Below are 27,341 nucleotides of genomic sequence, written 5' to 3' on the forward strand. Positions count from 1 at the left end.
GGCTATTCCTTTGAAAAATAACTAGTGATAGCTTATTCAGATCACATTTCTTAGTCAAACTAAGATGTAGCTATGGGATTCTGATTATGAATCGGACTGAAAATGAAAGAGAGGTTTATTAATAAGTAGGTTATTCTCAAATTATTTTTAAATCTATCTTTGCATTAGATTTACATTTTTCTTTTGACTATGGACTATATTAATACTCTCAGTATGTGTCTTTGATATTGTGATTCAATATCCATATGATTTTTGTTATAATATGACAATGTTTAGTCTTGATAAGAAAAAAGCATGGCTGAAAATTTAACATAGGAATAAATGATCTAGTGGACACTGATTCAATTAGGAGTACTGATTTCTGGAAGTTAGAGTTATAAGTTCAATACATAGGTCATGTTATATAACAAGCAACAAAGGAAAATGTCACAAATATCTTTATTCTAACAGTTAAAGTATCAGAAAATGATGAAGTTGTTCATACCACATTAAAGGAATTTTACATGTGTTCAGAAATTTTCCAAAATGTCATCTGTAAGTACCTGATAACTATATATACATGTGCATATGTATGTGTGTGTGTATAATATTTAAAAAATAAACACCCAAGCTATCCTAGAATAAGGTAAATCATATCAGTCAAAGTATCTTATTTTAAAACTTTGACATTCAGCTGCAAATATTTAATGATAAAAATATATGAGCTGATAAACTGTTTTAAATAAAATGATGTAAGGAGAGGTTAAGTATATCTTAAAGTTTCTGATTCAATTGTAATATGTTTGTAATCATTACCAAAGGAAAATACTGGATTACACACTCTCCAATGACATTTGAAATGTCGTGGGTCTTCAAAGGACATAAAGTTGAAAATGATTGCATTGAATAAATTGCAGACGGATATAGAGATTGCATTTTGAAAATCAATGAATGGATCTAAACTTTACATTGGCCACATGATGTCGCTGTACACCACAAAGTCTTGTCAAAAGGAGCTACTGATCACTAAAAGTAAAGGAGGAAGCTCCATTTTGTCACTGCCTGAAGAAGACAGAAACGGTAAAGAGATAAATGATTGGAAATATTAGATAAAAATAGCATGATTTTGAAGTAAGGGGATAGCATAAAAAAGGTGTAGTCCTTTTGCAATGGTGTTTTCTAGGAGAGGAGGCCTGGGAGCCCAGGATCTGCTTCTTTCGCTTCTGCTCCTCGCAGCCTGGGAGATGGGGAGCGGCCAGCTCCACTACTCGATCCCGGAGGAAGCCAAACACGGCACCTTTGTTGGCCGCATTGCTCAGGACCTGGGGCTGGAGCTGGCGGAGCTGGTGCCGCGCCTCTTCCGGGTGGCGTCCAAAACACACGGGGACCTTCTGGAGGTAAATCTGCAGAATGGCATTTTGTTTGTGAATTCTCGAATTGATCGCGAGGAGCTGTGCGGGAGGAGCGCGGAGTGCAGTATCCACCTGGAGGTGATTGTGGAGAGGCCGCTGCAGGTTTTCCATGTGGAGGTGAAGGTGAAAGATATTAACGATAATCCACCCGTCTTCAGAGGCAGAGAACAAATAATATTTATTCCTGAATCTAGACTCCTGGATTCGCGTTTTCCGATAGAAGGAGCTGCTGATGCAGACATTGGTGTTAACGCTCTTCTAGCGTACACCCTCAGCCCGAGTGATTATTTCTCTTTGGGTGTACAGTCAAGTGATGAACTGAGTAAATCTCTTTGGCTTGAATTGAGAAAATCTTTGGATAGAGAAGAAACACCAGAACTTCGCTTATTACTGACAGCCACTGACGGGGGTAAACCGGAGCTGCAAGGTACAGTTGAGCTGCTGATCACCGTCCTCGACGTTAATGATAACGCCCCACTGTTTGACCAGGCCGTATACAGAGTCCACTTATTAGAGACTACAGCAAATGGAACATTAGTGACCACATTAAATGCCTCCGACGCTGACGAAGGTGTAAATGGTGAAGTTGTCTTTTCCTTTGACAGTGGTATTTCTCATGACATTCAAGAAAAATTCAAAGTTGATTCCAGCTCAGGAGAAATCAGGTTAATTGATAAACTGGATTATGAAGAAACAAAATCCTACGAAATTCAAGTAAAGGCAGTTGATAAAGGAAGTCCTCCGATGTCAAACCACTGCAAGGTTTTGGTGAAAGTGCTGGATGTAAATGATAATGCTCCAGAACTGGCGGTCACTTCATTGTATTTGCCTATCAGAGAGGACGCTCCACTCAGCACCGTCATCGCCCTCATCACCGTGTCTGACCGTGACTCAGGTGCCAACGGGCAGGTGACTTGCTCCCTAATGCCCCATGTACCCTTCAAGCTGGTGTCCACCTTCAAGAATTACTACTCGTTAGTGCTGGACAGCGCCTTGGATCGCGAGAGCCTGTCGGTCTTTGAGCTGGTGGTGACCGCGCGGGACGGGGGCTCGCCTTCGCTGTGGGCCACAGCCAGCGTGTCCGTGGAGGTGGCCGACGTGAACGACAACGCGCCAGCGTTCGCGCAGCCCGAGTACACAGTGTTCGTGAAGGAGAACAACCCGCCGGGCTGCCACATCTTCACGGTGTCTGCGCGGGACGCGGACGCGCAGGAGAACGCGCTGGTGTCCTATTCGCTGGTGGAGCGGCGGGTGGGCGAGCGCGCGCTGTCGAGCTACGTGTCGGTGCACGCGGAGAGCGGCAAGGTGTACGCGCTGCAGCCGCTGGACCACGAGGAGCTGGAGCTGCTGCAGTTCCAGGTGAGCGCGCGCGACGCGGGCGTGCCGCCTCTGGGCAGCAATGTGACGCTGCAGGTGTTCGTGCTGGACGAGAATGACAACGCGCCGGCGCTGCTGGCGCCTCGAGTGGGTGGCACTAGCGGTGCAGTCAGTGAGCTGGTGCCGCGATTGGTGGGCGCGGGTCATGTGGTGGCGAAGGTGCGCGCAGTGGACGCCGACTCAGGCTACAATGCGTGGCTGTCCTATGAACTACAGCCGGCGGCAGGCGGCGCGCGCATGCCGTTCCGCGTGGGGCTGTACACGGGCGAGATCAGCACTACTCGTGTTCTGGACGAGGCTGACTTGTCGCGCTACCGTCTTCTGGTGCTGGTGAAGGACCACGGTGAGCCGGCGCTGACAGCCACGGCCACTGTGCTTGTGACTCTGGTAGAGAGCGGCCAGACGCCAAAGGCCTCTTCGCGGGCGTCGGTGGGTGTCGCGGGGCCAGAGGCGGCGCTGGTGGATGTCAACGTGTACCTGATCATCGCCATCTGCGCGGTGTCCAGCCTGCTGGTGCTCACACTGCTGCTGTACACGGCGCTGCGGTGCTCAGCGCCGCCCACCGAGGGTGCGTGTGCGCCGGGCAAGCCCACTCTGGTGTGCTCCAGCGCGGTGGGGAGCTGGTCGAACTCACAGCAGAGGCAGCAGAGGGTGTGCTCTAGCGAGGGCCCACCCAAAACCGACCTCATGGCCTTCAGCCCAGGCCTACCTCCAAGTCTTAACACGTCAGAAAGAAATGAACAACCAGAAGCAAATTTGGATCTTTCTGGTAATGTAAGTCCAACTTTCGAGTTTTGGCTTTAAATAGTTTTCACATTTAACTTGTCTAATCATCTTTTCAAATATCACTTTAAAACAATGTCTTGACCCGGGCTGGTGGTCGCTGCAATCCCAGCACTTTGGGAGGCGGTGAGCCCGGATCCTGAGGTCAGGAGATCAGAGACCACAGTGAAACCCGTCTCTACTAAAATAAAAAATTAGCCCGAGGCGGTGGAGGTAGGCGCCTGTAGTCCCAACTACTCAGGAGGCTGAGGCAGGAGAATGGCGTGAACCGGGCCGAACTGCAGTGAGCGAGATGGCGCCCTGCACTCAACCTGGGGCGACAGCAGCGAGACTCGATCTCAAAAAGCTCCTGAAATATTAAGGTGTTCACTAACGTTGAAATAAATCGTACCGTTGAATGTAGATATCCTGTCGTACCAGTTTGTCTCGAATGGAGCTAAGCAAAAAAGTAAGGATAAATTGTCATATTTCTTTTTTTTTTTGAAGAGCAGTCTCCATGCATGTAGGCTGGTGCGTGGGTGGGATCTCAGCTCACTGCAAGCTCCATGCCTCCCGGTTCACGCCATTCTCCTGCCTCAGCCTCCCGAGTAGCTTCCAGGACTGAAGCCTGCCACCTGCGCCCGGCTAAGTTTTTGTATTTTAGTAGAGGCGGGGTTTCACGTGTTAGCCAGGATGGTCTCGATCTCCTGACCTGCGTGATCCATCGTCTCGACTCCCAAAGTGCTGGGATTACAGCAGGCTGAGCCTGACACGTGCTGGCTCTTGATTATTTAAATCAAGAAATACGGCCTGGTCAAACAGTGGGGCGTTATCACTAACGTCGAGGACGATGATCAGCAGCTCAACTGTACCCTGCAGCTCCGGTTATTTCCGGCAGGTTAAAAAAAGCTACAATACAAGGTACAATATAAGATAACGTTGATCATATTTAACACAGGATCTCAATGTAGTAAAATAACAGTGATATATTCAGGGTAACTTATTATGTTATCTTTTCTTGTAAAATGTCAAGCCCCGGACGAACAATTCTAGACAAAGTTACAGAAATCATCTGCCTTTCCTTTATGTGGGTAAGTTTCAAAGTGAACAATAAACTGAATCGTTTTAAGCAAATGTAATTTAAAATACATTAATTGGCCAGGGGCGGTGGCTCACGCCTGTAATCCCAAAACTTTGGGAGGCCGAGGTGGGCAGATCACCTGAGGTCAGGAGTTTGAGACCAGCCTGGACAACATGGTGAAACGCCGTCTCAACTAAAAATGCAAAAAAATTGGCCAGGCATGGTGGGGGCGCCTGTAATCCCAGCTTCTGGGGAGGCTGAGGCAGGAGAATCGCTTGAACCTGGGAGGTGGAGGTTGTAGTGAACCGAGATCGCCCCACTGCACTCTAACCTGGGCGACAGAGTGAGACTCTGTCAAAACAAACAAAAACAAAAACAAACCAAAACCGACCAACCAACCAAACAAAAACACCATTTATTGGGCGAGTTGTTTAATTTCTTTATGACAACACACAACCACGACTTCATTGTCATTGTGAACAATTTCCTGATGCCATTAGCCTTGAGTTCCCCTGGGTCTAGAAGGCTTAATGTTGCATGTATTTGCTATTTGGGGGATCCAGTTAGGAAACACTTATTAAGCACCTCCCATTCCTCCCATTCACTCACAAATGTTCTAAAACCCTTTACTTTTTAGCTCATTCAATCCTTCCTACGATTTTATGAAGACTTTAGTCACATTTTGTGGATAAAGGTGCTGAGGCTCGGAAAAACTAAGTTCAGTATTATTACTAAGTTTTCTTCAAATTTCCTGAGGATATCCAAAACTTGCTTGCTGTCATACAGTTCTTTACCTTTCCTAAAATGTTTAAGGTAGCTTACAGTGGAAGAAATTTGCAAAAGCAAATTATTTAAAAATCTGCTTAAGGCCAAAGTAAAAGATCAAGAGAAAGATGGGAGTCATTATTTCAAAAATCAAGCTTAGGCTGAGTGCAAATCCCAATGCTTACCGTCCTGTAAGTCAATATAGGAGTATGAAAAATAACAATAAAAGGAAATTCTCTATACTATTTCTTCAAGAGAGAAAACAATAGCCTCTTTCTGCTATAAAATCAAGGAAGGTTTGATTACTGATGATTGTGTAAAGGTTGAGCAATATACTGGGCAGCATGTTTTATAGCAGTTTTGCAAAACCCACAGAAATATCCTTGATGTAGACATCATTGTGTTTGCTAGTCATTCAGTCATGGGCATAATGTTAAATTTTATTTCCTATGTTTACTTCTGAAGTTACTTAAATATTAAATGAATATATTTTTATTTGTCAAACATTCAAACATATGTGAATGTCCCATTGTGAAGACATTCTATGAGAAATTAATATAATTTGCTAGTTAAGTTTCCAGAGATTTGAGTTGATACAGAGTTGTTGCTTAGAGTATTGTAAAAAAAAAATAGGCTGTAAGCATGTTCTGTAACTTTTAATATATTATCATACTCAGCCTTTTGGCAAGAATCAGAAAAAAAAAATCTTAGGATCATGTTGCCAAGAAAATGTCCCAGTTCCTCAAAATATGAGACAAACTTTGTAGGATTATAAAATTGGAAAAAATAGATCAGAAAAATCACAAAATAATTTCTCTTTCCAATTCACATTACTATGTCCCCAGAGCTTCATTTGCTAACAATATTAATGTCCAGGCTTAGGATTGCCTTTAGATACATTCAATATTTCCTTATTTAGTTTTCTAGGTTAGTTGAGGTTATTAACTTGAAAGTGAATCACAAATAATAGTGAATTACTATTAAACCAAAATAAATGGGTGTAGGAGTGCAAAATTTGAAAAGTAATTTTATGAAAAGGTAATTCTAGAATGGAAGAAAAGATGATTGTGGAGTGGTATTGTCACTTAGTATTTATTTTAATGTAAATATGAATGGATTTCCCATTGGTAGTTAAAGTTCTTCCTCCATTCCAAATCTTCATATAGTTAACACAACTTTCAACAGGCTTATCTTTCTTCATGAGATTTCTTCCACAGACTAGTAAGGTATCATTTGAGGGACCTTAGAGACTTGTGGTCAGTGAAGGATGCAAATAGATTAAAATGTGAAATGGTTTGTGTTGGTAGCCACTACCAATATTCCTCTGAGAATGCTGGAGGATTTCATTTTTTTGTTGTTTTGAAGTAGCACGATTGCGTTATTTCCTTTGGCCAATGAAATGTGAATGGTGTGTCACTTCCAAGCAGAATTATGTAACTGCCAGTGAAAGACTCTTCTGCTATCTTTTCCTGTTACAGCAATTACATAAGCACTGAGTAATTGTACAGCAATTACATTGATACTGAGATGCCATAAAGTCAAAGCAATCCAGGATGCTGAGCCAACATGTGGAGAAAAGCTGTCATAGGAAGTCCCCCAAAACTACAAAGGACTCTGTAGGAGCAATAAATAAAATTAGGTTTACTTTAGAGGAAAAACTGAATGTTAACTCACAACAGCATATGTATTGGGGTTCCACTGCCATTAAGCTAATATGAACAGAACAAATTTTAAGAGGAGGGCATTTTTTTTTACAACAGGAAATACAACTGTAGGAGAACATTATTGTTGACACTTTCTACTAAGACATCTGACCATTAAGCAGATTAGATAACTTGAATTCCATGGAAAAAATCTACTGTGTTTTGACTACTTTTTCTTAAATATAGAAGGTAGCAGAAGAAAAATAATAAACTGAAATTTAAAATGTCATAGATATTCCTTCTTTTTTCTTGCTTAGGATCCATTCCCTTTGTTGTTTTTTTCTTCTAGGGTCTTCTAGTAGTTTTGTGAAAGACTAGGTTGAAGGTTTTGCAAGAATGAGTGCTTGGACATGTAAACGTTAAGGGACATACAGTTGCGTAGATAGGTGCAAAGGGTATAATTTTAGCAATGGGTACTATATTAGTTTCCTTGGGCTGATGCAACAAATTACCACAGACTTGGTGGCTTGAAACAGCAGAAATTTATTCTCTTACAGAGTCTCTGTAAGAATAAATTTCTTCTTTCTTACAGAGGCCAGAAGTCCAAAATCAAGGTGTTGCCTGGGCCACATTTCTTCTGAAGACTTTAGGGGAAAACGTTTTCTTGCATCTTCCAGCTTCTGGTGGCTCTTGGCATTGCTTGGCTTGTGGCAGCATAACTCCTGTTCCTGCCTCTGTCTTCACATTTCCTTCTTTCCTGTGTTACTATATGCCTTCTCTTTTTCTGTCTTTTATAAGGGGCAACCATCATTGGATTTATGGCCTTCTTTAATCTAGGATGATCTCATATAAAGATCCTCATCTTTGTTACAACTGCAAAGATCTTTATTCCAAATAAAGTCACTTATTTGAACCTCAGAAAAGTGATGTCTTTTGGGGTATCTTTGACCCAAAACAGGTACCAAGAGATATCAAGTGCAGTGAGAGGAAGGATGATTTGCTGAGCATGGCTTCTTAGTCTCTTTTCTTCATTGTGGGGGAAATATACTTGCATATCTGGCAACAGTATTCTATCTCCGAGGGAAAGGGGAAATATTCTATATTCTCAGAAGTCCTAAATAACAGCACAAAATGCCTCTTACACCCCCACATATGTCATTCTGAAAATCCAGTATAATTACCTTATATGATTGCAGAAATTATCTCAAGCAAGTCATGTTTCCTGAAGCTGGCATCTGGATTCTAGGTATAATTCCTTCTATGTGTCAACAGTGGTCAATGTTGGCCATAGATTAAACAATAATTACTGGGTGTCACACATATGCAGTTGCTTTGCAACTACATAATGCTGTAATGACCAGTTCTATAGCTATCTGCCATCTGTTTAAGCTCCAGGAGAATTTGGGTACATGCCATGACCTCCACTTTTCAGTTCACATAAGAACCAACCTCCCACTTTTCATTTCACATAATTTAGGTGGAGCTGATTTCATTTCCTGGCTTCAAGAATGAACAAATGGACCTATGTCTAGCCAATGTGAGAAAAATCACAATTATTGACTAAAGAAAATTTATATCATACAAACTGGGCTGTGGGAAGTAATATCCAGGATTTTTGCTGGACTGTTAGAAAAGGGCACTTTCTGGTAAGAGTCAATAAACTGGTAATTTTTAGTCTAGAAAGCTACTTTGGCCATTTTGCCAGCACATTGGGAAAAATCTACCTGAGAAGAAGGTCAGCAGGGGAAAAGGAATTATAAATGTGGAGATTAGGTCGGGCGCGGTGGCTCACGCCTGTAATCCCAGCACTTTGGGAGGCCGAGACGGGCAAATCACGAGGTCAGGAGATCGAGACCATCCTGGCTAACACGGTGAAACCCCGTCTCTACTAAAAAATACAAAAAACTAGCCGGGCGAGGTGGCGGGCGCCTATAGTCCCAGCTACTCGGGAGGCTGAGGCAGGAGAATGGTGTGAACCCGGGAGGCGGAGCTTGCAGTGAGCTGAGATCCGGCCACTGCACTGCAGCCTGGGTGACAGAGCGAGACTCCGTCTCAAAAAAAAAAAAAAAAAAAAAAATGTGGAGATTATTTTCCTTATGGAATTATGGAAGGGTGTAGACCCAGTTCTGCCTGAAACCAGTAATTAATCACCCACTTCCATGTACAAGTCAGTAAAAGATTCTCTGGTTTATTTTTGCTTAAATCAGTTAACTTGGGATTCATTGTTAGAGTATGATTAATATAAATACACACTTCCATAGATGGTACAAATGAGTATCTTAAGATACTGTACATGAGGGGGAAAATTGTTATTGGAAAAAAGCCAGCTTTTCTTAACAAGAGCTTTGCTTTTCTCTTATGGACATTGCAAATTTTGCAATTAATCTTACTTTTCTCTTTGCTCTAGGAAGCGGAAAACAAAATTTGTGACATGGTTAGAGTAACTGAAAGTGACCCTTTATTATGCATTTTGTATGATATCCCACTCCTTGATTCATTTTATTTCATCCTCATCTTATCTTTATTCTATTTTCATTTTTTTTTACTGTGAAGGGATCAGCTAAAAATTAACAAGATATTCTCAAGTAATTAACACTAAAAAAGAGATAACTTGTATTGTTCTTGCATAAAAGTCTAAATGTAATGGAAAAGGAAATGTTCTAAATTAATAATACATTATCCAAATGAGAAACAAATAAATTATTAATTTCAAAACATCTGCAAACAATTCAAAAATCAAAATTAAATCACAAAACAACAGTATATATACACATATATTTTCAATGGACTAAAATACCTTTGGTTACTATGTTCTTCATTTGAAGAAACTGAAAAATGCTAAATATCCAAAAGAATTGAAAGCAGGGTCTCAAGGAAATATTTGCACACCCATGTTCATGGCAGCACTGTTCACAGCAGTCAAGAGATGGAAGCAACTCAAATGTCCACGGATACTTGAATGAATAAACAAAACGTGGTGTAAACATATGTTGGACTATTATTCAGCCTTAAAAAGGAAAGAAATCCTGTCACATGCTACAACATGGATGAACCTTGAGGAACCGTCCACGGATGTTTGAATGAATAAACAAAATGTGGTGTATACATACGATGGACTAGTATTCAGCCTTAAAAAGGAAATAAATGTTGTCACATGCTACAACATGGACGAACCTTGAGGACATTGTGCTAAGTGAAATAGGCCAGTCACAAAAAGACAAATACTGTATGAGTCCACTTACATGAAATATCTAAAGTAGTGAAATTCATAGAAATAGAAAATAGAACTGTGGTTACCAGAGACTGGAGTGAGGGTGAAAAGGGGAGTTGTTGTCTGATGGGTATAGAGTTTCTGTTTTCCAAGATGAAAATTTCGTAACAACGTGAATATACTTAACATTACTGAAATGTACACTTAATCATAGTTAATATGGTAGTTTTTAATTTTTATGTTGTGTGTTTTTTTTACCAGAGTAAAAAAGGGTAAAAAGGTAATATATTTTAGGGCTTAAAACAGGTATTTTTTCCAAGATGAAAGCTATGAGTAAACTTAAACCAGAAAATTGACTAGTTTTCAATCTACAGAATAAACAGTAGAGCCTTTATTTTAGCCACATGATGTCGCTGTCCACCATAGAGTGTTCTCTAGGAAGAAAAATACCCAGAGCCCCTTTGTTACTTCAGAGAAGCGGAAGAATAAGAGAAGCAGCAGGACTTTAACAGAAGACTAGAATATTTAAATTTTTTGCAAAACATGCTCCTCTAATTTGATCCAATCGTTGAGGATTGGTAATGGCGTCTTCTATCAGACAGGGCCGAGAGGCCTGGACATGGCTGCTCTCGCTTCTGCTCCTCGCAGCCTGGGAGGTGGGGAGTCGCCAGCTTCGCTACTCCGTCTCTGAGGAGGCCAAACACGGCACCTTCGTGGGCCGCATCGCGCAGGACCTGGGGCTGGAGCTGGCGGAGCTGGTGCCGCGCCTGTTCCGGGTGGCGTCCAAAACACACGGGGACCTTCTGGAGGTAAATCTGCAGAATGGCATTTTGTTTGTGAATTCTCGGATCGACCGCGAGGAGCTGTGTGGGCGGAGCGCGGAATGTAGCATCCACCTGGAGGTAATCGTGGACAGGCCGCTGCAGGTTTTCCATGTGGACGTGGAAGTGAAGGACATTAACGACAACCCGCCAGTATTTCCAATGACAGTAAAGATTATCCGGTTTCCCGAATCGAGGCTGCTTAATTCTCGGTTTCCTCTAGAGGGAGCATCTGATGCAGATATAGGAGTAAATGCTCTTCTCTCCTACAAGCTCAGCTCCAGTGAGTTTTTCTTCTTGGATATACAGACAAATGATGAACTAAGCGAATCTTTGTCTCTCGTGCTGGGGAAATCGCTGGACAGAGAGGAAACTGCTGAGGTTAATTTGTTACTGGTGGCTACTGATGGGGGCAAACCTGAGCTCACGGGCACCGTTCAAATACTTATTAAGGTATTAGATGTAAATGACAATGAACCAACTTTTGCCCAATCAGTTTACAAAGTAAAATTGTTAGAGAATACTGCAAATGGGACCTTAGTGGTTAAATTAAACGCTTCTGATGCAGATGAAGGATCAAACAGCGAGATTGTGTATTCACTTGGTAGTGATGTGTTCTCCACTATACAGACTAAGTTTACCATAGATCCCAGCTCAGGGGAAATCAGAACTATGGGAAAATTAGATTATGAAGAAGCAAAATCCTACGAGATTCAGGTCACTGCAACTGACAAAGGAACCCCTTCAATGTCAGGACATTGTAAAATTTCATTAAAACTTGTGGACATCAATGATAACACACCAGAAGTCTCAATAACGTCTCTCTCACTTCCCATCTCAGAGAACGCTTCCCTGGGCACGGTCATTGCTCTCATCACGGTGTCGGATCGCGACTCTGGTACTAATGGACATGTCACCTGCTCCCTGACGCCCCACGTCCCCTTCAAGCTGGTGTCCACCTTCAAGAATTACTACTCGTTGGTGCTGGACAACTCCCTGGACCGCGAGAGCGTGTCAGCCTATGAACTGGTGGTGACCGCACGGGACGGGGGCTCGCCTTCACTGTGGGCCACAGCCAGCTTATCTGTCCAGGTGGCCGACGTGAACGACAACGCGCCGACGTTCGCACAGCCTGAGTACACAGTGTTCGTGAAGGAGAACAACCCTCCGGGCTGCCACATCTTCACGGTGTCAGCGTGGGATGCGGACGCGCAGGAGAACGCGCTGGTGTCCTACTCGCTGGTGGAGCGGCGGGTGGGCGAGCGCGCGCTGTCGAGCTACGTGTCGGTGCACGCGGAGAGCGGCAAGGTGTACGCGCTGCAGCCGCTGGACCGCGAGGAACTGGAGCTGCTGCAGTTCCAGGTGAGCGCGCGGGATGCGGGCGTGCCGTCTCTGAGCAGCAACGTGACTCTACAGGTGTTCGTGCTCGACGAGAACGATAACGCGCCGGCACTGTTGGCGCCTAGGGCTGGCACCGCTGCCGGCGCGGTGAGTGAGCTGGTGCCGTGGTCGGTGGGTGCAGGGTACGTGGTGGCGAAGGTGCGTGCAGTGGACGCGGACTCAGGCTACAACGCCTGGCTTTCCTACGAGCTACAGCTGGGTACTGGCAGCGCTCGCATCCCGTTCCGCGTGGGGCTGTACACGGGCGAGATCAGCACGACACGTGCCCTCGACGAGACGGACTCGCCTCGCCACCGCCTACTCGTGATGGTGAAGGACCACGGAGAGCCGACGTTGACAGCCACGGCCACCGTGCTGGTGTCGTTGGTGGAAAGTGGCCAGGCACCCAAAGCCTCGTCGCGGGCGTGGGTGGGCGCCGCGGGCTCAGAGGCTACGCTGGTGGATGTCAACGTGTACTTGATCATCGCCATCTGCGCGGTATCCAGCCTGTTGGTGCTCACGGTGCTGCTGTACACGGCGCTGCGGTGCTCGGTGCCGCCCACTGAGGGTGCTCGTGTGCCAGGAAAGCCCATGCTGGTGTGCTCCAGCGCCGTGGGGAGCTGGTCTTACTCGCAGCAGAGGCGGCAGAGGGTGTGCTCTGGGGAGGACCCGCCCAAGACGGACCTCATGGCCTTCAGCCCTAGCTTATCTCAAGGTCCAGACTCCACAGAAGAGAGACAGCTCTCAGAATCAGAATACGTAGGAAAGGTGAGTCTCTTAATTTTTCTTGCCAATTCTAAAACTATTCTTTTTAAAAAATTCTATATGATTTCTACTAGTTATTTAGATTCATAGTTCTTCATTTATTTTATATCATCCTACTGTGCAATATTGAATATGAATTAGAGATCAATTTCTTGCATTTACTGAACAATTTACTTAAACAATCTACATAACTGTTTTCTTATTTTTACATTTTGGCATTTCCGTCATTAAGTCATGAGTAATAGACCATGAAAGCCTGAAAAACACCTCAGCAAAATTTGTAAATTAAACATTGCTCTCTTTTAAAAACTGAAAATCACAATCGGAAGATATTAAAGAATTTGATTATATAATATATATTTTCAGTTGACACTGTCTATCCAATCTGTCAGATAGTGTTTGGAATAACCTATATCCTGGACATTTCTTAGATTTTCAAACTAGCTTTGGATCAACAATGCCCTTGTCTATGTAATAGTTAATAAGTTACATTTTTTTCTATATTTTTCTTTTTTCTTTAGTTGTTGTTGTTGTTGTTGTTGTTGAGACAGAGTCTTGCTCTGTCACCCAGGCTGGAGTGCAGTGGTGTGATCTCAGCTCACTGCAACCTCTGCCTCCTGGGTTCAAGTGATTCTCCTGCCTCACAGCCTCCTGCGTAACTGGGATTACAGGCGCCCACCACCACACCCGGCTTTTTTTTTTTTTTTCTTTTTTCTTTTTAGTAGAGGCGGGGTTTCACCATGTTGGCCAGGCTGATCTCAAACTCCTGGCCTCAAGTGATCCACCCTCCTAGGCCTCCCAAAGTACTGGGATTACAGGAGTGAGCCACCGCACCTGACCTTTTTATTTGTATTTGAAAGTAGACTGAGTGGATGTTTTAATGCCAGAATTTCCAAAAGTATGTAGCACAGGTTGTTACAACAAAATGACAGCACTTAGGAATAATTGCTAATCTTAAGTATGTTTTTTGTAAGTAAAATAACCCATTATTTGGTATAAAGATTTCACACTGATAAAATTTTTGAGTTATCAGGCAAAAATAGAGAGTATTGAGAAAAGAGACCCTCTCTATTTTGTTTAATTTGAAAATCTTAACATTTAAAAATCACACTGGGGTTGTTCAGGTGGTGGGACTTTTTCTTCATTTAAGTGGAGACTACCCAGTCTTTATGTTAATGGTTGATAAATCATCCTTTCAGTATCATTATCATTAGGCCAATGTGTGCAGGCCTCTCACTGCAGAGAATGACTACCTTTTTCTGGCGTCTAATTCTATGCGTGGGAATACATTTCCTATTAATGTGAGCTCACTCAATTTTACCTGGAAGCATCCATATTCCTAATGGAATTGGAGTTTTTCCAAAAGGTGAGGCCTGGTCTTGGATGACTACATTTTCATTTGAAACATTTATTTTGGGTAATTAAAACACTGAACTCTACAAGTAAATGCTACCCTTGGAAAGAATTTTTTTAGCTTTTCCAACCAAAGAAGATGTATTGCAATAAAATAACTGTCTTAAACAGTCCTCTACTGCTTGGTTCTTAGTTATTTGCTGTTTATTCTAAATATACGTGTATATTGATAAATCATAGAAATAACTTCCATTAGTGATCGTACCTTTAGCCATTCCATAGTTAGGTCAGAATATCCATTTCCAAGTTATACTTGACCGCTATGTTAAAAGCGTAAATGATACACTTTTAAAATTATATTCACATATGTCCAGATCTCCAGGAATCACAATCTGTTGCTCTATAAGTTTTTTTTTTTTAATTCTTATTTACATTTTTTTCTTGGTTATCTAAGAGATGTCTAGGTGGTAGTAGAAACTATTCACTGATACTTTATCTACAAAATGGCTCAATCTTTTAAAATTGTATTTCCTTTAATATTACCTTTATCTCTTAATAATCAGTATGGAGTCTACTCTGTTATAAATTCCCATGTGACATCCCATTTCGCAATGAATATAACTCTTAAAGGTACTGAAAAGCATAGTATTACAATAAGTTGTCAAAGACATCTCATTAATATAAAGTCCATGAAATTAAAAACTTTTAAGTTTATCTCTCATTTTCAAACTAGCTACCATCTTTCAAAATTCAGCAAAGTGGTAACTGGAATATTAATAGCTATAATTATTTCTTAGTTCCATGCTTTTCAGAAATAATTCTTAAATATTTACTTACTTCATAATATAGCACAATAGAATCAGTTAGAAATTATGTAAGTTTGATATTAACAAATATCATTAACTTACATTTTTATTGATCTTGCTTGAAAAAATTAATTCAAAATATTAATTTATTTATTCACAAAAACAACAATTGATAATTTATCCTATTCTAAATATGAATAATAAAATCTGAGTAAGTTGCAGTCCTGGCTTCCATTTAATGAGTACACAGGAAACAAAAGCTGAAATGAAAACTTTTCCCCCAAATATTTAAATCACATGTTTGATTTTATTTTGAAATGGTCTGGCTATAAGCAAAAATTTGTGCATTCTTTTATTTCTCTAAATTTGACCTCTTTCCATGAATTTTCTTTGCCCCACTTCCAAATGCTGAGATAATTCATGCTTCTCACTGAATTCACAGAGATCTTTAGAATGTTTTATTACTTAGTGTTAAATATGTTGAATAAATACTGGCTTATGTTCCTAGGTTACTTTTCTCCCTTCACTGATTAGTTAAATCATCAATTCTTTCAATTAACAACTTTTAAAGAAGCTGGAATCTAGAAATTCATCAGGAGTGGAGATCATCAAAAACATAATTATTTTATATTGTTAACATTTTAGTATATACAGGTAAATTCAAATACATAAAGAGTGTGGAGAAAATTAAACCTAATATATTCTTAATTGATGTGATATGAATGTAGCAAATATACAAATCACATTCCCACAATAGGAAACAAATTTCCTGTTTGAATTTCTCTGTAAAGGACTGACTTCTGAAATCTTTATGTAAGTAACAGTCAAGATAGTTGATGAGGCTGTAGTTCTTGAAAAAGGGGCATGGGAGGGAATTATAGACATTCTACAAATTAAAAAAACCATAAATGTACATATTTTAAAAAATTAACAGTTGCTGTAATAATATAAAATAGATACATGTATGTTTTAATATACACAGCACACACACACTTTTAAATACTTAAATGTCTCAATGTTTTGATGATCATAAATCTGAAAGGATCTGATTTTTCTGTAAAATGTAGCTTGGGAGATAAAGAGGTTAATGGTAAGTTGTCTTGAATCAGATTGAAATCCCATCGTACCAACAGTTAATATTGTTTTACTTAACCTCTATGTGTTTATAAAAAGTGAATAATATTAAAACTTATTTCAGAGGATTGTGAGAGTTTAACGGGATAATTCCATTAAGACAAGTAGAAAAGTGGCTGTCACGTGGGAAACATTTCCAATAGATGTCCACTGTTAAAACAGGAATCACAGTATTTTACTATATGTCATGAATTAGCACAATTGATAGTGAATTAGTATAAAAGTTCTAAGGAAATATTTAGGTAAAATGTAAGGACTTTGAGGAGTGACCGAAGGATATTACAACTGAAACTACAAATTTTGGGAACGTTCAAACGACATACAAGGAAAAGAAGATATATTTACATATTTAATACTTACACATTTAGCCACATGATGTCGCTGTCCACCACAAAGTCTTTCTCCATAAAAGACAGCGTGCATTACGTATTCAGATACTGCTTTGCTTCATCCTCTCTAAAATTTAACACCGAGGAGTTTACGAAATGAAGATAGGGAACTCGAATTATTTTTAAAGTTTGGATCAATGTAAAGGCAATCTAATATTTGGAAAATGCTTGCAATATTCTCCTGGCGAGAAGATCCTGGAGCCCAGTGCCTGCTGCTTTCTCTTCTGCTCCTCGCAGCCTGGGAGGTGGGGAGTGGCCAGCTCCACTACTCCGTCCCCGAGGAGGCCAAACACGGCACCTTCGTGGGCCGCATCGCGCAGGACCTGGGGCTGGAGCTGGCGGAGCTGGTGCCGCGCCTGTTTCGGGTGGCGTCCAAAACACACGGGGACCTTCTGGAGGTAAATCTGCAGAATGGCATTTTGTTTGTGAATTCTCGGATCGACCGCGAGGAGCTGTGCGGGTGGAGCTCGGAGTGTAGCATCCACCTGGAGGTGATAGTGGACAGGCCGCTGCAGGTTTTCCATGTGGACGTGGAAGTGAAGGACATTAATGACAACGCGCCAGTTTTTCCAATGGCTGTAAAGAATCTGTTTATTTCCGAATCCCGACAGCCTGGCTCTCGGTTTTCGCTAGAGGGCGCATCAGATGCAGATATCGGAACTAATTCGTTGTTGACTTACAGTCTTGATTCCACTGAATATTTTACCTTGAACGTTAAAAGAAATGATGAGGAAATTAAATCCCTTGGACTCGTGTTGAAAAAAAATTTAAATCGAGAGGACACTCCTAAGCATTATTTACTAATAACAGCAATTGATGGTGGGAAACCAGAGCTCACTGGCACGACTCAACTAAAGATCACTGTTTTAGATGTAAACGACAACGCCCCAGTGTTTGAGAGGACGATCTATAAAGTCAGATTATTCGAAAATGCACCAAATGGTACCCTAGTGGTGACCGTTAACGCCACAGATTTGGATGAAGGAGTAAATAAGGATATCGTATATTCTTTCAATACGGACATGTCAACAGATATTCTGTCAAAATTCCATTTAGATCCAGTCAATGGACAAATCAGTGTAAAGGGTAACATAGATTTCGAGGAAAGTAAGTCATATGAAATCCAGGTAGAAGCCACGGATAAAGGAAATCCTCCAATGTCAGATCACTGCACGGTTCTACTCGAAATTGCGGACATCAATGATAATTTACCTGAGTTAGTTATTAAATCACTATCTTTACCTGTATTAGAAGACTCGCCAGTTAGCACAGTCATCGCCCTGATCAGTGTGTCTGACCGTGACTCAGGTGTCAATGGACAGGTCACCTGCTCCCTGACGCCCCACGTCCCCTTCAAGCTGGTGTCCACCTTCAAGAATTACTACTCGTTGGTGCTGGACAGCGCCCTGGACCGCGAGAGCGTGTCGGCCTATGAGCTGGTGGTGACCGCGCGGGACGGGGGCTCGCCTTCACTGTGGGCCACCGCCAGCGTGTCTGTGGAGGTGGCCGACGTGAACGACAACGCGCCAGCGTTCGCGCAGTCCGAGTACACGGTGTTCGTGAGGGAGAACAACCCGCCAGGCTGCCACATCTTCACTGTGTCTGCGTGGGACGCGGACGCGCAGGAGAACGCGCTGGTGTCCTACTCGCTGGTGGAGCGGCGGGTGGGCGAGCGCGCGCTGTCGAGCTACGTGTCGGTGCACGCGGAGAGCGGCAAGGTGTACGCACTGCAACCGCTGGACCGCGAGGAACTGGAGCTGCTGCAGTTCCAGGTGAGCGCGCGCGACGCGGGCGTGCCATCTCTGGGCAGCAACGTGACGCTGCAGGTGTTCGTGCTGGACGAGAACGACAACGCGCCAGCACTGCTGACGCCTCGGGTGGGTGGCATCGGTGGTGCAGTGAGTGAGCTAGTGCCGCGGTCAGTGGGTGCGGGCCACGTGGTAGCGAAGGTGCGTGCAGTGGATGCTGACTCAGGCTACAACGCGTGGCTTTCGTACGAGCTGCAGCCGGGGACTGGTGGCGCGCGCATCCCGTTCCGCGTGGGGCTGTACACGGGCGAGATCAGCACGACGCGTGCCCTGGACGAGGTGGATGCCGCGCGCCACCGCCTACTGGTGCTGGTGAAGGACCACGGTGAACCCTCATTGACCGCCACAGCTACTGTGCTGGTGTCGCTGGTGGAGAGTGGCCAGCCACCCAAGGCCTCGTCCCGGTCGTCCGCTGGCGCCACCGGCCCTGAGGCTGCACTGGTGGATGTCAACGTGTACTTGATCATCGCCGTCTGCGCAGTGTCTAGTCTGTTGGTGCTCACACTGCTGCTATATACTGCTCTGAGGTGCTCTGCGCCGCCAACCGAAGGCGCGTGTGGGCCGGGCAAGCCCACGCTGGTGTGCTCCAGCGCGGTGGGGAGCTGGTCATACTCGCAGCAGAGGCAGCAGAGGGTGTGCTCTGGAGAGGAGTTGCCCAAGACCGACCTCATGGCTTTTAGCCCTAGCCTTCCTCCTTGTCCAATTAGCCGGGATAGAGAGGAGAAACAGGATGTGGACGTTGATCACTCAGTCAAAGTGAGTAATTTTTATTTATTCTTTCCAAAATGTCTTTTCATTCCTCAATGTTTCCACTATTTTGGAAATACGTTAATAGTTAAGTATGAATTATGTGATTCATAATTAGACTTTTCCAGTTTTTTGGTTTTGTGGTTAAAATGCTAAGATTTTTGTTGCTAATTTTTGAACCAAATCAGCAGTAAGTCATGAGATCCACACTTGTAATTTTGTTTGTTAGCAGGTGCAGTAGTAGGATTATTTTATTGCTAAATGCCTGGGTATAAGACAAATATTTTTTCTTAGATGAGTTTCATTATTTAGAGAATTTGATTTGGACTCGTTTTATACTTATCCCTCCCTACACAATGCTACTTCAATATCTTTTGCCACTTTTCATTTGGACTTCCTACTACCTGTTAGTACGAATGTTACTTGCTCATTTTATGAGTTCACCTAAATGCTTATAATTCCCTATTGATTATGCTTTTCCACCTTCAGTTTCAAAAATTAGATCATTACACCTGTTGTCTTTTATGGAACCTCTTTTATTCTCTTATTCATTTGTTTGGAGTGTCAATCCTTCTTTTTCACTTGAATGTGATTCATTTTAGGCCTTGTGCTCTTATTTGGCAATACTGTTTATTGTTTGTTGATTTCCCAGTTGGGAGAAAAATCGAGAATAACAATTGCATTTGGAATTGTATTTTTGTTCATCTTTAGTTTATCACTACTTTATTTAATACTACTTTAATAATACTACTGTATTATGTGTTCAAATTCATTTATTACTAATAACTCAAATATCAATATGAAGTGAAAATTTAATAGCTCTGTAGTATATTTATATATTCATTTTAAAAGAATGTTTTAAACCTTGTTAACAATAATTTTCAATCTGAACAATATCTTGAAAATAATTATGGTATCTAATTTTAAAACTATCCCTACTAGCAAAACTTTTTATTCATTAGTGTCTTTTACATACCATACTAAGGATGCCAATATGAAATAAGTTTGATAAGCCAATGTTTTAATATTATTACTGGTTACCTTCTCTGAATAGCATCCTGCCTATTAATGTGTGCCATGCAGTAAGTAGAAAACTCCAAATAACCAGAACCAAATAAAATTGAAGTTAGACTTTTTTCTAATCACTCCCCCCACACATTTGGTTATCTCCTCTAGCAATTAGTTGGACTCCCATTTAAGTTTCCCTACCACTGGAGAGAAATAGTAACCAGCTGAAACCTGGTCAATACTCATTGACAGTGTGGAAGGTCTAACATGTAAAATAGATACTTTTCTTGACTCCTCTCCTTCTCCCAACTTTCATTTTCTTTATTTCCTTTTTTGCCACTATCCTTTGTTGCTCCCTTGTCCATGAAGTAGTAGCCATAGTGTGTCCAACTCAGGTCAATATTTTAAAAATTTAGTTCTGTTATCAGCTTCTTGAATATAATAGAGTCAGCCAAAGTACTTGTCCTCCCAGATATGGAACTTCAATCTTCAAATCCAGCTTGCCTCTTGAAATTCTTGTCTAACAAGACTCTTGGCAAAGACATTTTGAAGACTTTGGAATTTTTGCTTCGCAGATATATTGATGCTATGCCAAATAAATATTGAATAGCTACCAAATAAACATCCTTTTCTATTCTGCTGCATTCCCCATCTGTACATTAAAATATCTGGCAAATGAAAATATTACAAATGAAATGTGTGAAAATGGAATTCTTCCTCTTTTTTTCCAATGTGCTTGATGTCAATGATCATTTTGTAAAAATCTAGTTTGGGTCCCCAAATAGTGAAAGTACTCTGGTTTCTGTTTGATTCAGAAAGTTGGTGGGTTTTTTTGTTGTTGTTGTTTTGATTTTTGTGTGTGTTTGTGTGAATGTAGCTCTTCGATAGAGAGGGAGCATAAAGCTATTTTCACTAGATTGATTTTTTGTTTAGACAAACAGGATGAGAAGAACTTTATGAATACAGGAGGCAAAGAAAGTTTTTAAATAGCTACCATTATGTCTTTATATGTTAAATTTCTTTATGTAAGAATAAATGTATTGTGGTTTATTTATTGGGAAGTCTTCATTCCCCATTAATACCCAGGATGATTCAAAGATCGTGATTACCAAGAATTAGAATAAAAATTAAGCTAAAACCCAATTTTTCAACATGGAACTTGAAATACATCTTAATTGGGGAAATGTCTAGAGACTTTTTTGTGTCTTTAGAAAATTATACAGGCTGCCGAAACACCACATTTTCCCAACTAGCTATGCGATCACCTTAAATTAATGCATTTTATTAGGAAATGGAAGGAAACCAAATCTTTTCTACAGGGTAAATATTTAGCAAATATTAAGTAAGTCCCTTTGAGCTATTAAACAATTAAGATACAACTATTCCCTTTAAAATATATATTCCAAAAAAGGACACACATACTCAAATGCTTATGAGATAAATTAATGTAATAAATGGCCCACACGATTCTACCCTGGTGCTGCAGTTTGTAAAAGAAGAAAAAATACCTGTTAATTGGTTTAATCATGACATTCTTCATGGGTCAGGGAACTTTTAAGTGGTTATAAAAATTGGCTTTAGAAGAGTTTAGAAATGATGTGGATTACTTATAGACAGGACAAAATGAACATGTTTGTTTATTGAAAAATGTTATTGGAAGCAGGAAATATTCAGTTTGGCTAAAATGTATAAGCACTATAGGAGAAAATAGAAGCTTAGGCACATTACCTATTGGAGAACAAGCAAGTACTTATAAACTGTAAGAGTCAAAATGAGAATACCAGCCTCGCTCATGGGAGCAAATGAGTTCCAATGAATAAAATTATTTGGAATGCTTTTCCATGCAAGCTATTTGCTATAACTTCCTGCTTCCTTGCACTTTCAGCCCTGACATGACTCAAGGAAGACATTTAATTAAATGCTGATGGTCTTTGATTCTTTTATAAAACATCTGAAAATTTCCCTTTCAATAGCTTGTTCTTGGGACTAGAAGTTCCCTAGAGACCAGTCCCCTTAAGTCTACAACACCAAAAATACTAGGGCGAAGAGGGTGTTATCATTAATAAAAAACCCTGGAATTCTTGGGAATACAGGAATCTTTAATGAATTTTTGTAATCAACACTTTACGGTTACATGTTTACAAAGTGTGTAGTTAGGTCTCTGTAATACTTAAAGCCTGTGTTGAAAAAATTATTTCTACTGAAGTAAAAGGTGCCCCTATGGTGAAACTAAGGACCACACTCAATCAATCAGTGGTACAATGTGTACCACAATAGTACAAAATGTATTCCTATTTTCCAAAACGGCTGAAAGAATAAATAAAACCAAGTAGTTTATAGTAGAGTGTGTGTGGATTTCCACAATTGCTACTTACGGTTTGGAACCACATGATGTCGCTCTTTACCACAAAATACATGAGAGAAGAAAGAAGAGGGGAAAATTCCTTCTATTCTTACTGGAAGGAACTATATGCATTCTTTGGAGTCTGAAATATGGAGGATGCAGCTGCACTTGACCGACCGATCAAAAGATTTCTCTTGACTTTGAGAAACGATATTTAATCAGAACAAAACACTGTGCACTAAAGATGGAGTTTTCCTGGGGAAGCGGCCAGGAATCCCGGCGTCTGCTGCTCTTGCTTCTTCTCCTCGCAACCTGGGAGGCAGGGAACGGTCAGCTCCACTACTCGGTCTCCGAGGAGGCCAAACACGGCACCTTCGTGGGCCGCATCGCGCAGGACCTGGGGCTGGAGCTGGCGGAGCTGGTGCCGCGCCTGTTCCGGGTGGCGTCCAAGGGCCGCGGAGATCTTCTGGAGGTAAATCTGCAGAATGGCATTTTGTTTGTGAATTCTCGGATCGACCGCGAGGAGCTGTGTGGGCGGAGCTCGGAGTGTAGCATCCACCTGGAGGTGATCGTGGACGGGCCGCTGCAGGTTTTCCATGTGGACGTGGAGGTGAGGGACATTAACGATAACCCGCCGGTGTTCCCAGCAACACAAAAGAACCTGTCCATAGCGGAATCCAGGCCGCTTGACTCTCGGTTTCCACTAGAGGGCGCCTCGGATGCCGATATCGGGGAGAACGCCCTGCTCACTTACACACTGAGCCCAAATGAATACTTTTCTCTGGAAAAACCATCTGATGATGAGCTGGTAAAAGGTCTTGGGCTTATACTATGGAAATCTTTAGACAGAGAAGAAGCTCCGGAGATATTTTTAGTGCTCACAGCCACTGATGGAGGCAAACCCGAGTTGACTGGCACTATTCAGTTACTCATCACAGTACTGGATGCCAATGACAATGCCCCAGCTTTTGACAGAACCCTTTATAAGGTGAGATTACCAGAAAATGTTCCTAATGGAACACTGGTCATTAAACTTAACGCCTCAGATTTAGACGAAGGATTGAATGGGGACATTGTTTATTCATTCTCAAATGATGTTTCGCCAAATGTGAAATCCAAGTTTCACATAGATCCAATTACTGGACAAATTATTGTAAAGGGATATATTGATTTTGAAGAAAGCAAATCCTATGAAATTATTGTAGAGGGCATTGATAAGGGACAGCTCCCACTTTCTGGCCATTGTAGAGTTATTGTGGAAGTAGAAGACAACAACGATCATGTCCCAGATTTGGAATTCAAGTCTTTATCACTTCCAATTAGAGAGGACGCTCCACTGGGTACAGTCATCGCCCTGATCAGCGTGTCCGACAAAGACATGGGTGTCAATGGGCTGGTCACCTGCTCCTTGACGTCCCACGTCCCTTTCAAGCTAGTGTCCACCTTCAAGAATTACTACTCGTTGGTGCTGGACAGTGCCCTGGACCGCGAGAACGTGTCGGCCTATGAGCTGGTGGTGACCGCGCGGGACGGGGGCTCGCCTTCGCTGTGGGCCACGGCCAGTGTTTCTGTGGAGGTGGCCGACGTGAACGACAACGCGCCAGCGTTCGCGCAGCCCGAGTACACAGTGTTCGTGAAAGAGAACAACCCGCCGGGCTGCCACATCTTCACTGTGTCGGCGCGGGACGCGGACGCGCAGGAGAACGCGCTGGTGTCCTACTCGCTGGTGGAGCGGCGGGTGGGCGAGCGCGCGCTGTCGAGCTACGTGTCGGTGCACGCGCAGAGCGGCAAGGTGTACGCGCTGCAACCGCTGGACCACGAGGAGCTGGAGCTGCTGCAGTTCCAGGTGAGCGCGCGCGACGCGGGCGTGCCATCTCTGGGCAGCAACGTGACGCTGCAGGTGTTCGTGCTGGACGAGAACGACAACGCGCCAGCACTGCTAGCGCCTCGGGCGGGTGGCATCGGCTCAGTGAACGAGCTGGTGCCATGGTCGGTGGGTGCGGGCCACGTGGTGGCAAAGGTGCGCGCGGTGGATGCTGACTCAGGCTACAACGCGTGGCTTTCGTACGAGCTGCAGCCGGGGACTGGTGGCACGCGCATCCCGTTCCGCGTGGGGCTGTACACGGGCGAGATCAGCACGACGCGTGTCCTGGACGAAGCGGACGCTCCGCGCCACCGCCTACTGGTACTGGTGAAGGACCACGGCAAGCCCGCACTGACGGCCACGGCCACCGTGCTGGTGTCACTTGTGGAGAGTGGACAGGCGCCAAAGGCCTCCTCACGGGCGTTGTCGGGCGCTGTGGGTCCTGAGGCTGCGCTGGTGGATGTCAACGTGTACCTGATAATCGCCATCTGCGCGGTATCCAGCCTTTTGGTGCTCACGCTGCTGCTGTACACCGCGCTGCGGTGCTCCGCACCGCCCACCGAGGGCGCATGCGCTCCGGGCAAGCCCACACTGGTGTGCTCCAGCGCGGTGGGGAGCTGGTCATACTCGCAGCAGAGGAGGCCCAGGGTGTGCTCTGGTGAGGGCCCACCCAAGACCGACCTCATGGCCTTCAGCCCCAGTTTACCTGACTCTAGGGACAGAGAAGATCAGCTGCAGACAAGTGAGGAATCCTTTGCAAAGGTTAGTGTATAACATCCTTTTGTTTAATTTTCGTATTGTTTTTCTCTATCAACTTCTTCGTAAATTTATTTCTAAGAATCAGATTTCCCTGGGTTAAAATTTTACCTCTTTTTACATATCCGTTTTAACTAAAGTCTTTTGGAATTACAGGACATCAAAGTAATATATATTGCCTTCCTTCGTTGTATGCTGCATTATTCAATGCATATTAACAGGACTGTAATTTCTAGTAAATTTTCACTATATTCACCTTCTTTATTTTTGGTAATACGAACATTTAGAAAACATTTTACTATTATTTAACCTATAACACATAAACAAATGTGCAGAGGCTGAAATAATAAAGCTCCATAAATTGTATGAAAGTGAAAACATCTATTGCCTCCATCGCTGAAGTCCCTCACATGCACTTGCCAAATCACTTCCCTTGTTTTTCCTCCAGTGTAACTGCACATTTGCCTTTTATATCTGTGTTTATTCTGGGCCTGTTTTGGGAACGTATTCTAATTGGAATTGCACAACGTGTATTGTCTGTGCATTTGTGTGTTATTTATATTTATCACTCATTGTTTGTGAAATTATCCATGTTGTTACATGTAGTTGTAGTTCATTTAATTCTATTTCTAGTACTATTTCATAAATATACTATATATTATTTATTCTACTGTTTAGGAATTTGCATTGTGCCTCAATGTCTATTTCAAATAATGCCATCATAAATATATTGCACATTTCTTTGATGCCCATGTACACAGATTTCTCTTAGGTTTTTACCTAAGAGTTGTGTTTGTGGGTCACAGAATATGTGTGTATCTTTGTCTTTTGTAGCTAACACCAACCAATTTTCCAAGATGTTTTTACCTATTTACATTCCTAGTAGTGTATAAGGCTTTCTGCTACTCCACATCATCTCTACATTTGTCAGGTTATTTTCATGTTAGCCATTTTACTGGGCAAGTTTTGTAATCTCATTTTGAAATTATTTTATGTTTAAATGAAGTTGAGTACCTTTCTATTTTATTTTGGCAATTTTTATACCTTATTTTGTGCAATAGCTGTTCAAATCTCCTATTTCTCTAGTCTGTTGTTTTTCTTTTCTTTTTTCTCTTCTTTTTTGCTTCCATAAAACTTTCTTTCTTTCTTTATCTTGTGTTTTTCTTATTACTTAAACAAATCTTATATTCTGAACATAACTCCTTTTTTTTTTAAGTAGTTTTCAACCTCATGGCTTGTTTTTAATTCTATTTGTCTTTTGGTGAATAGAAAGTTGTAATTTTGGTTAAACTCAATTCATCAGTTTTTGCTTCTGATCCTATTTCATAAAGATAATTCTCTGTGGTATCTTTTATTTCATTGTTTACATTGCATCTATAATCCATTTGGAATACACATATTTTTATCATTGTTGTGAGGTAGGGATCAATATTTATTTTTATTTCTTCTTATTATTTTTATTATACTTTAAGTTTTAGGGTACATGTGCACAATGTGCAGGTTTGTTACATAGGTATACATGTGTGCCATGTTGGTTTGCTGCACCCATCAACTCATCACTTACATTAGGTATTTCTCCTAATGCTATCCCTCCCCCAATCCCCCACACCTCAACAGGCCCTGGTGTATGATGTTCCCCACCCTGTGTCCAAGTGTTCTCATTGTTCATTTCCCACCTATGAGTGAGAACATGTGGTGTTTGGTTTTCTGTCCTTGTGATAGTTTGCTCGTGATGGTTTCCAGCTTCATCCATGTCTCACCCTTTTTTATGATGGCATAATATTCCATGGTGTATATATGCCACATTTTCTTAATCCAGTCTATCACTGATGGACATTTGGGTTGGTTCCAAGTCTTTGCTATTGTGAATAGTGCTGCAATAAACATACGTGTGCATGTGTCTTTATAGTAGCATGATTTATAATCCTTTGGATAT

At 42.2% G+C, this 27,341-nt stretch overlaps 2 protein-coding genes across 5 annotated transcripts in view; both read left to right on the top strand.

Moving 5' to 3' along the window:
* The first annotated feature begins 898 nt into the window (after positions 1–898).
* Positions 899–27,341, top strand: part of LOC103885453 (protocadherin alpha-C2) — a 216,067-nt gene continuing 189,624 nt past the window's right edge. The window contains exons 1-2 of one of the 4 annotated variants that reach the window (XM_003900233.5): positions 13,971–19,418; positions 20,887–20,952. In XM_003900233.5, coding sequence (XP_003900282.1) covers positions 17,043–19,418; positions 20,887–20,952 — 2,442 coding nt within the window. In that variant the 5' untranslated portion in view covers positions 13,971–17,042. Of the gene's footprint in view, positions 3,543–10,251; positions 13,200–13,970; positions 19,443–20,886; positions 20,953–27,341 lie in introns of those variants that run through there. The other 3 variants (XM_017959957.3, XM_017959960.3, XM_017959956.3) reach the window with 3 other exon arrangements.
* Positions 22,896–26,809, top strand: LOC101014280 (protocadherin alpha-4). Its single transcript, XM_003900227.5, has one exon. It carries the CDS (start codon positions 23,030–23,032, stop codon positions 25,421–25,423), a length of 2,394 nt encoding a protein of 797 aa, XP_003900276.1. The 5' UTR covers positions 22,896–23,029; the 3' UTR covers positions 25,424–26,809.

Source organism: Papio anubis, chromosome 5 (genome assembly GCF_008728515.1).
Source record: "Papio anubis isolate 15944 chromosome 5, Panubis1.0, whole genome shotgun sequence".
Lineage (NCBI taxonomy): Eukaryota > Metazoa > Chordata > Mammalia > Primates > Cercopithecidae > Papio > Papio anubis.